At 27.1% G+C, this 15,578-nt stretch overlaps 2 protein-coding genes across 2 annotated transcripts in view; both read left to right on the top strand.

Annotated features, from left to right (window-relative positions):
• LOC111629012 (protein patched-like) overlaps positions 1-15,564 on the top strand; it is a 27,420-nt gene extending 11,856 nt beyond the window's left edge. The window contains exons 6-18 of the mRNA XM_023372874.1: positions 11,061-11,184; positions 11,541-11,633; positions 11,716-11,837; positions 11,949-12,096; positions 12,484-12,624; positions 12,697-12,855; positions 12,936-13,031; positions 13,112-13,356; positions 13,456-13,631; positions 13,699-13,889; positions 13,974-14,286; positions 14,663-14,808; positions 15,076-15,564. Of these exons, the coding sequence (XP_023228642.1) occupies positions 11,061-11,184; positions 11,541-11,633; positions 11,716-11,837; positions 11,949-12,096; positions 12,484-12,624; positions 12,697-12,855; positions 12,936-13,031; positions 13,112-13,356; positions 13,456-13,631; positions 13,699-13,889; positions 13,974-14,286; positions 14,663-14,808; positions 15,076-15,564 (2,443 nt within the window). The remainder of the gene's footprint in view (positions 1-11,060; positions 11,185-11,540; positions 11,634-11,715; positions 11,838-11,948; positions 12,097-12,483; positions 12,625-12,696; positions 12,856-12,935; positions 13,032-13,111; positions 13,357-13,455; positions 13,632-13,698; positions 13,890-13,973; positions 14,287-14,662; positions 14,809-15,075) is intronic.
• On the top strand, positions 1,440-6,146 carry LOC111629019 (protein patched homolog 1-like). Its single transcript, XM_023372883.1, has 7 exons — positions 1,440-1,581; positions 2,865-3,007; positions 3,092-3,191; positions 3,278-3,550; positions 4,304-4,466; positions 5,422-5,526; positions 5,610-6,146. The coding sequence occupies exons 1-6, from the start codon at positions 1,462-1,464 to the stop codon at positions 5,505-5,507; spliced, it is 885 nt and encodes a 294-aa protein (XP_023228651.1). The 5' UTR covers positions 1,440-1,461; the 3' UTR covers positions 5,508-5,526; positions 5,610-6,146.
• Positions 15,565-15,578: the final 14 nt, after the last annotated feature.

The raw sequence follows: 15,578 nt of genomic DNA, 5'->3' as shown, positions 1-15,578 counted from the left end.
GTTTCTGGAACGTTTACAATCGTTCTATAATCGAACCAATATTCGAATTTTATGTTCGAATTTAATTCGAACAAATTCGAACAAAACATTCGAAATTGAAAGCCACTTTCAACCACTTTCAGCCTCATATCTCCCGCACCCTTATAGCTATCGAGACGCAACGACCATAGTGCACGAATGGAGACTTGGGGCTACTACCACATACAAACACCATTCACGTGCAATGTGCAGTTTTGGCTGAAAAGTGAAATATAGGGACACACACGTCCATTTATATATATATATATATATATATAGATTGTATTGATGTAAGCACTTTCTGTTTCCAAGGTTATATTTTATAACGTCAGATATGTATTTTATTCTTTTGAGTAATTTTAATAGCAAGTTAATTTATTTCAAAGAATTGAAAAGAAACGGAGTAAAAAAAAGGTAGTAAATATAACCAATCATTTTAAAAATTACTTTATTAAATTAACATACTAAAAAAAGTCTTTCTCATTAATTATTTGTCATCTATAAATGTTCCATTTTTTATATAAAAGCAGATATTGCAGACATTTAAATTTGTAGATTTAAAAGCATTTCTTCAGTGTTTGAATTATATTTCTTGAACTTTAACTTGACAGTTTCTTTACAGATGCAATTTATAATGCACAAACTTTATAATGTTTAAATCTATAAAGCAAAAATATTGTTTCTGTTAATTTAAATGGGAAGATTGTAATGTATTCATAAATCTTCATATATGCATCTTTTTGTTAAAAGTCATTATCATTAACAATGGTAAAGTAGTTTAAAAACCTACTTAATAGTTAGTAATTATAATGTGCCTATATTGAAAAACATATCTTTGGATTATTGTTATCTTTAAATAATAATGATCTAAAGAATTGTATACAGTATATATATATATATATAAAGCATACTTTCTACAAGTATGTGAAAATAAGTAAATTGAAGAAGAGAAATACGAGTGAATGGAGACTAAGTAATTCTATATTTCACATTGGCAGCATATAATGTGCTATCTACTATCATTTTCTATCTATAACCTTCAGATTATCTATGTTTTAAAGTCAATTTAAAAGCAGGTTCCAGCTAGGTGTTATAGAAACTTTTGTGGGTTATATGCAAGAAATTATGGTAGTTTCGTATGATCATTTCAGAGAATATTTGTCTTTCAAAGTAAAATATTGATCCATAGAATGAAGAAATGACATTATTATTGTATTATGTCAAAATTCCGTGCAACTTGATGCAGAATATGGAATTCTGTATATTTAAAATCATTTTTAAATATACAGAATTTACATGTTTTATTTCAAAATATTTATCATAAAAATTTTATATGTAAGAGTTTTATATGTAATATTTTAAAGTATTTATATTAATTTTCTTTTAAAATATGTTTATTTTAATTTTTAAAATTTATTTTTATAGGTAATTGTTTTGGCATTAATGGTTATACATTTATTTGGTTTGATGGGGATTCTTGGTATTCGCTTAAGTGCTATTCCAGCTGTAATTCTGATAGTAGCTGTTGGCATTGGAGTGGAATTTACAACTCACTTTACCATGGTAAATTAATCTAGTTTATAGGTGTATAATAAATTATATAATAAAAATAATACAACTTTTAATATATATATTTTAGGATAAATCAAACTCCAAAAAAATTTGCCTACTTTGAAATTACACATTTTATAAAAAATTATTAAAAATGTTTGAAAACAACTATAACAAATTAAATCATTTGGTGATCTATACTTGAAATGTTCAATTTTTTTTATAATATATTGTAAAATTTAAACCTTTAAATCATTAAATGACAAAGATAAAATATTTTTAAACATGGTACAGAGCAATATTAAACCCAATCATTACCAGTGGTACATTTAAAAATATGATGCCCCTAGGCTCACAACATGCAGTCACTCTCCAAATTAATATGGTTACTTTTGCACTGAATATTCTATTTATAATTTTAATTCTGCAATACTTTTTAGATTTTTTAACATTGAAATTGTGAAAAACAAATTTTGTTCCTATTTAAGCTTAATTTGTATTAATTCCTTTATGGATTGTTTCTACATAAAATTATATTTTCATTTTGTTATTATTATTTTGAATTTTTGTGCCTCCAAACCATTAATGGCCTGGACCTAATTGGTTTAATAGGAAATGCATCCTAGCCCATTACCCACATTTAATCTAAAAATACATAAACTTTGACTAGAATATTTTTTTAAATAAAAATATGTTTTAATGATATTTTATATTCTTTATCTAAACTTAGTTTTATTCAATAAATATGATAATGCTAAAAATCACTCATAATCTCTAACAGATGTTTATTAATAGTATGTATATGACTATCAATTAGGAATGAAAAGCCTTAATATAGAAGTGATGTAGCTAGTATCACACTTTGGAACAAAGCAGTAAAAATTACCATTTTCTGAAAGTATGGATCCATGCAATCCAATTGGTAGAATTACACCATAATGTTTGATTCTTCCTAGCTCTTTTTTCAATAAGTGCAGCATGGGATTAGTTTTTAGGCCTTTGTTTTAAAACTTAAAAATTGTTACTTTTAATGCTGTTCCATTAATGTTTGATCTAAACATAAGTAATTTTTAAATCATGAATAATACATTATTTAAAGATTAATATATTTAACAATAGATGATCTGCCTGTATAATTTTTATCATCATATACCAGGTATCGATAAAAATGTACTGTATATGTATACATAGATTGCCTTAATATATGCATTAAAACATGTTTTAAATACATAACTTTTCATTATATTAATTTATTCTTAAATATACTCATTTATTTAACTATATTTTTTTTTTAGGGATTTCTAACTAGCGTTGGAAGTAGAAATAAACGGATTGCTATGGCATTAGGACATATGTTTGCACCTGTTGTTCATGGTGCAATGTCTACACTTTTGGGAGTTATTATGCTTGCTTTTTCAGAATTTGATTTCATAATAAGGTAATGTTTTAAAATAAAATTTATTCACTGGATAGAATAAAAGCATTATATATTATAGATCTTATTTTTATTTTGATATTTCAGGTATTTCTTTTATGTGCTGTTAGCATTAGTTGTTATTGGGTTATTCAGTGGTTTGATGTTCTTACCTGTGATACTTTCTATTGCTGGACCTCCAGGAGAGGTAAAAATCATTTTTTAAAAATATTTATCAATAGTAATAATAATTTAAACATTTGATTTTCTTATTTTCAAATTATTCTAAAATAGGTTGTACCTCATGATAATTCAGATCGAATTCCTACTCCATCACCAGAACCACCACCACACCATAGAATCCAAGGAGGACGCTATTTCAGCAAACGTTGTTATCCTGGAATGAATTCAGAAATATCATTAACAACAATTACTGAAGAACCACCTTCATTTCAATCATCCCACGAAATTGTAGTTGAACCAGAAGTGATTGTAGAAACTACAACAATTACAAATCAATCTGTAACTCCAAATTCATGCTCAAATTCTTCTAAAAATATTGATGATGTAAGTTTCATTTTTAAAAAATCTTAGTGAAATTAATTGAAAAAAATAATTGAAATTTTTGAATAAACATAGAAATAACATTTACTTTTAATTAAAGATAAAATTATTTATTAAAGTACAACAATAGTTTCATTCTGTAAAATCTAATAAGTTGCTTATTCATCATATAAAATGTCTTGTCTTTACAAATAGTACAATAGTAAGAATCTAAATTAATTTTTCTTTCATATTTGTAAGTTAAAATCTTGATTTCCAATTTTTATATTGATTAAAATACATCTAAATGTTTTAATTTTTCTGCTATAGTTATAGTGAAATCTTGAAATATAAGCAGTGCTTACAAGTAAAAACTGTCTTTTTTGGGTTAATATATCTAATGTTTAGCCATGTAATAATATGGAGAATTGCAAATTCAAATATAACTAATTACATACTATACATATTTAATCAAAAAAGGTTTCATCTGAATAATAAAATAATATTCATGAGTACACAAACTTTCTATCATTTTCATTAGATTCCTCACTGATTGTCAGCCATTATATAGTCCAGTTAATTTTAATACAGCTTTATAGGAATTTTTATGGTTACAGATTTGGATCCAAAAACAAATTTATGATTAATAAATCTGCAATTATATAGTTATGAATATTCCTAATAAATAAGATTCAAATCAATGTATAAAATTTTATTTTCATAATATTATTACATAATTTTTTAAAATAAAATTAAAATTTCTCATTTTTAATACAGGAAAATGCAATTAACGAAAAAAGAGAAGCTGAACCACAAGAATCAATATTAAATCAAAGTAAATCTACAACAAATTCAAGTAATTCAAAGAATACAGCAGTAACAACAACGCGAGTTACAGCAACTGCTAAAGTTAAAGTAGAAGTGCATACTCCTCTTCCAGGTTAGAATGTTATTAGTATAACATTTCAGATGAATTTGGAGAAAAGAGAGTTTAAAAATATTAATAATTAAAGATTTTTAATAGAAACATCTTTTTTCACAAGATTATTATTGATTAATGACTATAATATATATTAACTTGGCTAGATTTAAATATTAATTTTAAATATTTTAAATCTGGCTAAGTTCTTATTTTAAAATTTTATATAAACATATAAACCATTCTATTTGGTATTTAATTTAATTAATAAAAAATGCAGTTAAATATGAAAACATTGATACAATAGTCTTATTTTATGCAGGGATTGTATGTCAACATATACCACAAAATAAAATCCCTCATAAATTTGTGCTCTATTCCAGGTAGTCCCAGATAATTACCTAGACATTAGGAGAACCTTTACAATTAGCAGAAAACCATTAAAACATGTTTAAAATATCTTACTTGCATGTTTACTACAATGAATAACATTTTAGTTCAATGTTTCTGAATATACAGAGAAAAATTTTATTATACCATGTGGAGTACACTACAAGACAAGAACATCTAAACCAGGATATTTACCACAGTAATTCTATTTTGTGTTGTTTTCAATTGCTTAATCTTCAACTTGAAGACAATACAGCATAGTGTAGAACCATGTTGCACCTTATTTTATCAAAAAATTCAATAATTCTTCATGTTCAGAATGTCAGAAGCTGTAGAAGCAAAGTTTGCTGACTTAAGTGTCAGATTCAATGTAATCATAGTGGTTAACTTAACCATTTTCCATACATGAAAACATAAATTTGTGTTTATCAGTTCTACATAAAACAAGACCATACTGAACTAACAAAGAATATAAATAATATATTAAATTATATAATAATTTATATAAGACTCTCTCATACAAATCTTTATTGAAAGTAAATACAATTATTCAAATTTGATAATAATTATAAAATTTTTAAAACAGGTTCAACAGAAAGACAACTCACTTTGAAACATACAAGATGGAGAGATGAAAATACTACTTCTAAAAGTGATGAAACTTCAATTTAAATTTAAAATTCTAAGTCAAGTAAGTTATTATTTAATTTATTTTCTCATACAATCTAAGTAAAATTTATTTATAAAAAATTAAATATATGATTTTAATTTCAGAAATTGTCAATACCAGGGTATATTGTATTGAAGTTTTACATTAACTTATGCTGCACAGAATGTAAATTTTGTAAAATATTGTACAAATATATAACAAAAAGTAATATGAAATACATCTTTATTAATTGGATATATTCTGCTTAATTGAAAACTAAGTCAACTAACATCACAAGAAGTATACAACACAAAATGAACTGGAAGTCATGCCTGATGCTAGTCTTTGCTTCTTTTTCAAAATAAACAGGAACCATCCAACAAAATTTTTGCTCAAAAGAAAGTGAACAATTAAATTAATTTTTGCTCAAAAATTTTTCAACTTTTATTTCTGAAAGCTCAGGAGTTGGAATATGTTCAAAATTACACTTTTTGATAATATATTATAGATAAAATGTGACCAGGTGGACAGTTAATTTTCTTAACTAGTACAAAAATTGTTTTGATCAACTTTTTTTTTTTACCTTTCCAGTATGTAATGTAAATGAGTTGTTTACTTAATAGATAAATATTTATTTATTTTTGTAAGATATTTGTTGGAAATTTCTTATCCAAAGATGTAAAATATAAAATATATATAAAATAAATACATAAAATCATTTTTTTGTAAAGCTTATTGTTGTTTTTATTGTAAATGAAAAAATGGGCTTAAAAAGAGAATATTAATTATTTCATGAAATGGACAAAACACAAATCAATTGTCATCTATGGATATTATTAGACTATAGATCTATATAAAAACACAAACAAAACGATAGTTAACAAAGATATTTTTCTTTTTTAAATAAACACTCCGATTTAATCCTTTTAACTCATTTTTGTTTCATATACATTTGTTGCAAACTGACTTACTGTATATAGTTCGCAATTATCGACGATCAAATTAAAATATAATCATAATTTGAGGAATGTTCACATTGAATGAAGTGTATTTGATTGAAGCCCAAAGACATGAATATTCGATTCAGGATACTAAAATTTATCATGGACAGTACAGATGGGAATGTCATTCATTTTTCATCACGCCGATCGATCCTGTTACGGATCACATACACTGTACAGTATTTCAAATACTGTATTTATAATGTTTTGGATTGATAGAATAAGACAACATTTGGGCGATCTTCTACGGGGGTTCTCCCGAGAGGACTATGGAAAAAACTGGTCTGTGTTTACGTGTTAGATAAGTGAAGGAAATTCGAAAAACTCGAATCCGTTGGCGAGGTGCGAATTTGTTACCATTATTCAGTGGTTTATCAGAGAAATTCAGCCAGCTATATTACGTGCTAGTGCCTTGTGTCAATAAATCTACTGTAAATTAGTTCAAAAATTATAGTTTTTCATAAGTATACATATATCATATACAAGTTATTGTGAATTAATGTCTTGCATTCACACTTAGCGCCTTTAGGGCGGACTTTAAAATAGTTAAAGAACGCTGGAAAACGGTTTTCAACACATACATATGCTCCATAATTATTGATTTTTAATTATTAATTTGAAATCTAAAGTACTACCCCATTTATTTTAGTAATATAGACGCGAAGTTAGTCAGCAGAAAAGAAAGATTAAAGTAACTGAACTTTTTTATCTTTCAGAAATGTATAAAATAGCCTATGACTTTAAGGTCAGTTAAAAATTAGTTAACAGCTAAAGAAGACCAAGCTGGTCTTTAAAACTGAAAAATTACTGATTTAAAATTATATTTAGCGACTATTATATTTTTTTCCGCGTATTCCCTGAAAGTGTTTTGTGTATCCTAGAATTACGCATATATTGAGTTAGAAAATGCTATCTTAGCGCTAATTCTATAAGCGAAAAGCATAAATTAATATATTTTCGTTTAATTACACATAAATACTTGTATAAAAATCACACGTTATGTACGAATCACTTAAGTAAATATATAGTGTATATTTTTAAAATTAATTTATGATTTTTTTATAGCCTACGCAAGAACAAAAAAATGTTTAATTCATTCATTATTCCTGTAATATCATCTATACATAAAATGCTTACTTGCTAATGAATTGAAAAATATTTAAAGCATATACATAAAAAAAGGATTATTATTAATTTTAGTTTTATTATTTTTGATAAATGAATTCACCAGAATATTCAGTTTTAAAAATTCGGAGCTGGTTCCTGATGAGTGACATTATTCATCTTCATTTTGCAATAACCGATTAAGAAGTTCTAGATAAAATGCTGGGCTGTCGTATTAAATCATTCCCTTTAATTCTATGATTTATCTCAGGCAGACATTTCTTATTCTGTAAATCGACACTAAAAAGACGGTTTGAGAATACAGAGGACATTAATGTCATCAAGAGAAAGGTACTGTAGCACACGATAAATTTAAATAACTTTAAAAAAATATTGTCAGCAACTCTATGAATGAACGCAAAATTGCAGTGGAATCTTGAAAATATTAGAGGAGAAGGTGGTGTTATGGAATCCCAATTACATTTTAGTGAATTGTAAACAAGGTATCATAACTACACCCACATTTTTTGTGCGAAAAGTACTGGTAACTATTAAACTAAATGTTCCTAATTGGATTTTTTCGTTAGTGTAACTATTTAAATATGTTTAAATAAGTATGGTTTATGAAGACTTTTGTACAAAAAGTCAGAAAGTAGGCTTAGAGAAAATCGGGTGGTAATATGGAACCTTACTGTATATTTTCAAAAAATGCTTTAATGTAGCCAAAAACAAATAGGAAAGTACAAAGAATGTTAAATAATTACAAAATCATTTACTCCAATGTATTTTAACGCAAAAATGATTTAATACTGTAATAATAATAATAAAGAAATGTACAAAGAAGAAGCTAATCATTTACAAAAATCACAAATATAATGCTCCGTTTCAACATCAGCACAATCTTTATGTGCCCACATAGCGCACATTAGGCATTGCACCCACACCTTCCCCATGACTATCATCTGCAAACAACCCATCACAAAACAGACAAGCAGTGTCATCTCTAAAACCAGGTGTCTCCTCGTCAGGCAAGTCAAAAGGAGAGATATCAATAGAGTCATCATCACTTCAATATTGGCACAAGAACAGTGTGCCCATTTATCACAACTGCTACATTTATTGTTATTTTTCAAATAAATAAACATAAAAGTTTGAACTTACTTGTAGACTATTTACTTTACCAGACGATACTGTCACTTCGCGCATGCTCAGTTTCGCTATTTTGTAAGCAGACGATATTTTTTTTCATGAAAAAAAAATTTTATTTCGATTGTTATCTTACATTTTATTTCTTGTTAAGATAGTATTTAAATTAAAAAAATGTTTTCATAAATAAAATAAAACGTAAAAACATTATTTTATGGTTTGAATTTGTTGGTAATACTGAACACCAGGGGAGTTGGGTTCCATATTAAAAGCACCAATGGGGTCCATATTTCACGCATCTCCATCTTGGGTTAACTTAATTCCTGTCGGCACCAAACTTTAAAAACGTGAAAATCACACAGATTAATATGTACCCCTAAGTCTCTGGAACGGAATACATGCACCAGTGAACCTACAACTACACGATTTATATTTTAAAAATAATTAAATTCACTTAGCATTCAAAACTTGCGAATTTTGAAAAAAAAAAAAAAAAAATTGCTGATTAAATACAGAAAACTGTTTAACTGAAGTAAAACGGGTTTTCCCCTTGCTATGGATGTCTGCCTAGTTCAGTTCAGCTACATTCCGCTACAGTTCGCCTTTATTATCAGTTCGAAATGGGGTGGTTCCATAATACCCGCAGTGTTCCATACGGTATTATGGAACTCTACTTTAAAGTGTTAAATTTGTTTTGCTCTATAATATATCATTTCCGTTAAATTCAGATAGTTTTGAAACTTTATTCCTTGTATATTTACGGAAACTGTTGATATACAAATTTAGATAGTTATATAAAATAAGATTTGAATTAATAATACTTGTCAATTAATGTCAATTATACTTGAGTCTATTTATTAAAAATCTTTCAACAAAGTGGAAATCTTCCATTTAAAAAGCAAATAAGTTTTCTAGCTAAAGGAAACTGAAGAGGAATGTTTTAAGAATCGTGGAGGGACATTCGAAATGCACTTTTCTATAACCAGATTGCTCAAACACGGATTACATTGTTAATTTTAACTAGGAAAACTTTTGTTTTTTAAATGGGAGTTTTCTTGCCTTATTGAAAGATTTTTAATAAACCAGCAATTATTTATTGTGAAAATATCTCCACCTGAAATTAGTAGTGTCTTGCCCCTGTACATCATACTTTCTTGCTAGCAACAGAGTCATGCGGATCATCTATGTGACTGTTTTTAGGGAAAAAATTTAAAATTAATATAACGAAACTTTGGATTCAAACCATAAGTTCGTACTGTATATAGTTAATCGGGACCTCCTGCCCCTAAGATTTCCATATCTGATCTCAATTATCATCTATCTAACTTCATTCTCGAGATTAAGGAAGGACAGACAGGCAGGCTTATGACAGGGAATTTATATTTTATTGGTCTACAATTTTTTAAAATTGCAGCCCAATAAACTCAAGTATAATTGAGATTGCATTATTTATTATAATTATTTCTTAATTAGTCTATAATTAAGAAAATCGTCGCAAGAAAGATTAGAATAAGATTTAAATGGTGTTATCTTTAGTTGTTAAATTAAAATAACTTTTAAACTTCCAAAAGTAATTCCAATTTGAATGAATTTTTAAATAATTAAATATTATTAGAATAGTTTTATTAATTCAAAAGAATGCCACAATGGCACAGAGTACTTAGGTATAATCTCGTATGTGTTCAAATTGCTGGCCTTCATTATTTATACACCCTTGTAGTTTACTCATTATACTCAAGCTTTGGAACAGAGTTCTATACAGCGGCGGCCTTATCCATTGCGAGGCTCTGGGCGGCAGATCTTTGCAAGGCCCTGGGCGGCAGATCTTTGCGCGGCCCTTGTCCTTTGTGCAAAGTATGTGAATTGAAATAATAGGCACTTATTAATATTAATATATACTGTACTAAAGAGATATTTTACATATTTCATTTGTTCAAAAAACAAAAGGCTAAAGCAGCGGCGGCCTTATCCATTGCGAGGCTCTGGGCGGCAGATCTTTGCAAGGCCCTGGGCGGCAGATTTTTGCGAGGCCCTTGTCTTTTGTGCAAAGTATGTGAATTGAAACAGTATATATTAATATTAAAACTTTTTTTTTACTAAAGAGATATTTTACATATTTCATTTGTTCAAAAAACAAAAGGCTAAAGCAGCGGCGGCCTTATCCATTGCGAGGCCCTGGGCGGCAGATCTTTGCGAGGCCCTGGGCGGCAGATTTTTGCGAGGCCCTTGTCTTTTGTGCAAAGTATGTGAATTGAAATAGTAGGCAAAGTATGTGAATTGAAACAGTATATATTAATATTNTATCTATATATATATTTTTTTTAGAGGCTTAGGAATAAATGTACAGTGGACAAATCTTAATCCTCAATTACTAGTAGAAGCTATGAAAAATTTTGGAAAATATGTTTCTGTATTCCCATTTGATACTCTAGAAGATTTCATGATTAGAGTAAGTATATTAATATATCAAAATAAATTAATTTAGTTTATTAGTTTAAGTATATGATTACGATAACTTTATGTTCAAGTAAAATGAATGAAATAGTCTCAATATTTTAACAAATTTAAACCATAGATTGAATAACTATATGTCTGTTTAATTTATGTATTTTTGAATTATTTAAGTTAATTTTTAAATACGAATAATAGATGAAGATAGGATTTTTCAAAAATGTTAATGCTTAACTTAAACAAATACCCTTTACAGTTAGTAAATTGTGTTTATCAATTTTTATAAAATAAATTAAAAGAATGAATGTGAAAATTAAATATATTTTAGCTTTTGAATTTAAAATGATTTTTCAGGCAGGAATAACAACAGCATATCAAGAGAAACCTTGTTTGGATCCAACTGATGAACAATGCCCTGAAACATCACCTAATAAACATTCTCAACAGGTCTTCATTTGATTCATTTTATTAAAGTTAATATTTATATAAATATGTACAAATCAATAATTTTATAATTTTATTTTTATAGATACCAGATATAGGAGGAGAATTAACAGGTGGCTGTTATGGTTTTGCTACTAGATATATGCAGTGGCCTGAAAATCTTATTGTTGGTGGAATAACAAGAAATAGAACAGGTCACATAATAAAGTAAGTTTACTTAAAAGAATTATTGAAGTATTAATTTTAAAAAATTCAATTAACATCCAAAATACAGTAATTATAAAGTGCTAAAAATGATTTATTATTATTGTTTAAAAGGGCAGAAGCATTGCAAACTGTGGTTCAACTAATGGCTGAAAAAGAAATGTATGAATTCTGGCAAGATACTTATAAAGTACATAATATAGACTGGACTCCAGACAAAGCTAAAATGGTTTTAGAAACATGGCAAAGGAAATTCACAGAGGTAATATTACATTCATTTACTACAATAAAAAAATAACTATCTTAAAAATATAAAAATTAAAATATTTTATTAGTGTTTAAATTATTTTATACTCATTCATCTTTTCCACTTTTATAACTGGGCAATCACTTTTAACATAACTAACTTTTCAAATTTCCTTGTCTCTCTCCTAGGCCCTGCCTTGCCAAATTTTCCCTGTTTTGCATGCCAAATCTTCTTCACTATTCAAGAAATGTGTTTAACATACAGGTATGATAAAGAATATATGTAATTGAAAAGTGCAGATTTAAAAATTTTCTTGAAATAACTACAGTTTGTAACTAATCTTTAGCAGTTTTTAAATATCAGTTCAATTTTAAATTTTGATTTCAATTTTTTAATTAACAGGCAGTGCTAAAACAAGCTACGAATGCTAATAATACAAAAAATCATAATATAAATGCATTCTCGTCAACATCTCTTACTGATATCATGCAAGACTTCTCAGAAGTTAGTGTTACAAGACTTGCACTTGGATATATTTTAATGGTAATTGAAATTATTATATTAATTTCATCATAAAATGTTCAATTAAAATTTAAATTAGTTATTTTTTTGTAGTTGGTATATGCTTGTGTTTCATTACTTCAATGGACAGATGCAGTAAAATCACAGAGTGGGATTGGTATTGCTGGAGTTTTACTTGTAGCTATAACAGTAGCTGCAGGATTGGGTTTTTGTGCAATTATTGGTATCTCTTTTAATGCATCTACCACACAGGTAAAAAATCAAATACATTAATTAATTTTTATTTGACATTTTAAATATTATTCTACAAGTATAGCTATTCTTAATTTCAGATTGTTCCTTTCCTTGCATTAGGATTAGGAGTTGATGATATGTTCTTACTGGCTCATACTTATGGAGAGAATGCCAACATTCATATATCAGCAGAAGTATGTAACATAAAATTATTTAATTCATGCCAATAAAGAAATATATTTAGTTTCGCTAATCAATATATTGTGTTAATTAGGAGCAAACTGGACAGTGTTTAAAACAAACAGGAGTCAGTGTGTTATTAACATCATTTAGTAACATGTGTGCATTCTTTGCAGCAGCAATCATTCCAATACCAGCTCTAAGAGCATTTGCATTGCAAGCTGCCATCCTAGTCATTTTCAATGTTGCAGCAATGCTATTGATATTTCCAGCAATAGTTAGCTTGGATTTGAGAAGAAGAAGAAATAATAAAATGGATATCTTTTGCTGCTTCAATGGGTAATTTTTCTTTTTAGCAGTTTAATATCTAAACTTAAGATCAATTTTATACTAATAGTGGAATATACAATATTTAGTTTGCAATTTTTTATTTTTTAGACATAATCAAATTTCTCCAATAAAAACTTCTGATCGGAAAAAAGATTTAATTTATAATAATACTCAAATACATCAAATTGTTACACATGCGCTTCCACCTGATCTTAGTCATGCTATAACTGTTCTGGCTCCTCCCATGCCTAAACAACCCATTACTTGCTGGACAGAAAATTCTGGTTAGTTAATTTTTAAATTATTTTATTTAAAATTATTACCAAATATTTATTTATTCTTTCTATAAAGTAGCTTCATCAATTGAAAATCTATCAACAACAAATTCTACATCTACAAAAGAACTTATTGCTGTAAAATTAAAACAATCTTTAAAAGAACGTGTCAGTTATCTTTGTTTTCATGCTCAGCAGGATTCTTGGTCTTTAGCATGGTTTGCAACTCATATTTATGCACCATTTTTACAAAAGACATCAACAAAGGTATTTAATTTTATAATTTATATTTCTTTAATGTACTGTATTTAGAATGAAAATATAATAGTCTCTCATTTCTCTTTCTTATAGGTTTTGACTATAGTCCTGTTTTTGATTGCAGTAATAGCAAGTATTTGGGGAATGTTATCTGTTGATGATGGTTTAGATTTAACTGATATTGTACCACGAAATACAAATGAATACAAATTTCTAAGTGCTCAAAGTAAATATTTTGGATTTTTCAATATGTTTGCTATAACTCAAGGAAATTTTGAATATCCAACCAATCAAAAATTGTTATATGAATACCATGAAGCATTTACAAGAATAGACAAAATAATTAAAAATGATGACGGAGGTCTTCCTGATTTTTGGCTAGCAATATTCCGAGACTGGCTATCTGGTAATTCTAATTATCGTTTAATTTAATCTAGCTAATTTAATGTATAATTATAATTTAATTTAATATAATTCAGTGTAATTTAATTAACATTTACTAACTTAATCTAATGTATAATTAATCTATTAAAGCTTTCAATTCTGAAACACCTGGTATAATTTGATAAATTGCAAAATCCATCATATATATTAATTTGATATTAATAACTTCTTATGATTTAATATCACTTTCAATTATATTAGGTTTTTTTACATATTTTTCTTTTCTGTCTATTGTTTTATTTATCTTATTCAAAAAATATGATTTCAAAAATTTTCTGCAGTTTGCTTTTGAAATTTTTAATTAAATTATTAAAACAGAAAAAAAATTCATTGTTTAGGTCTTCAAAAAGTTTTTGATAGAGATTGGAAGAGAGGATGTATTACACAAGAAAAATGGTATCCCAATGCTTCTGATGAAGGAATTTTAGCGTATAAATTATTAGTGCAAACTGGACGTGTAGATAATCCCATAGATAAATCATTGGTAAGTTAAATAAACTTCAGAAAATTATTCCATTTTATTTTAATATCTATAAAAATATTAAGAAAAAATTTTGCAATTGAGATTTGTTATTTATTATTATTTGTTTTGAGTGTAATTAAAATATAAATTATTTCTCAATGTCTGTAAAGCAATCTTGAATATTTTACTTCAGATTGACAAAGAAAAAATAATTATCTTAAATAATGAAAAATGAATTACAATGCTTTAATATCAATCACATAGATGACAGTAACATTTTATTTGCAGGTAACAACTGTGAGATTGGTGGATTCTGAAGGAATTATTAATCCTAAAGCATTTTATAACTATCTTACTGCATGGGTATCCAATGATGTTCTAGCATATTCAGCATCTCAAGCCAATTTTAAACCAGAGCCAAGACAATGGATTCATGTAGCTCAAGATGTAGATTTGAAGATTCCTAAATCTCAGGCATTAGTTTATACACAACTTCCATTTTATCTTACAAATATGAAAACAACTAGTGTAATTACAAGTACAATTCAAGCAATTCGAGCTATCTGCACTAAGTTTGAAAAAAATGGACTTCCAAATTTTCCAACTGGAATACCGTTTACGTACTGGGAACAATACATAGGCTTACGTTTTCATCTTACCATGTCCCTTCTTTGTGTATTTGTTGCTATCTTCTTAGCTGTTAGCTTAGTATTACTTAATCCATGGGCTGCATTTATTATGGTAAGTTCAAATCTTAAAAACAATAATTTATTATAACATTTTTACTTATA

Source organism: Centruroides sculpturatus, unplaced genomic scaffold, assembly GCF_000671375.1.
Source record: "Centruroides sculpturatus isolate CEXI.00-Female unplaced genomic scaffold, Cexi_2.0 scaffold601, whole genome shotgun sequence".
NCBI lineage: Eukaryota > Metazoa > Arthropoda > Arachnida > Scorpiones > Buthidae > Centruroides > Centruroides sculpturatus.
The sequence above is the reverse complement of the archived record's forward strand: the minus strand, read 5'-3'. Positions and strand labels throughout refer to the sequence as shown.

Bases quoted from the DNA above. Each gene is read 5' to 3' on its own strand.
- LOC111629019 (XM_023372883.1), top strand. From the start codon at position 1,462: ATGGTTATACATTTATTTGGTTTGATGGGGATTCTTGGTATTCGCTTA. The intron at 3,008-3,091 runs GTAATGTTTTAA...TTGATATTTCAG, and splicing joins GAATTTGATTTCATAATAAG to GTATTTCTTTTATGTGCTGT. The intron at 4,467-5,421 runs GTTAGAATGTTA...TTTTTAAAACAG, and splicing joins AGTGCATACTCCTCTTCCAG to GTTCAACAGAAAGACAACTC.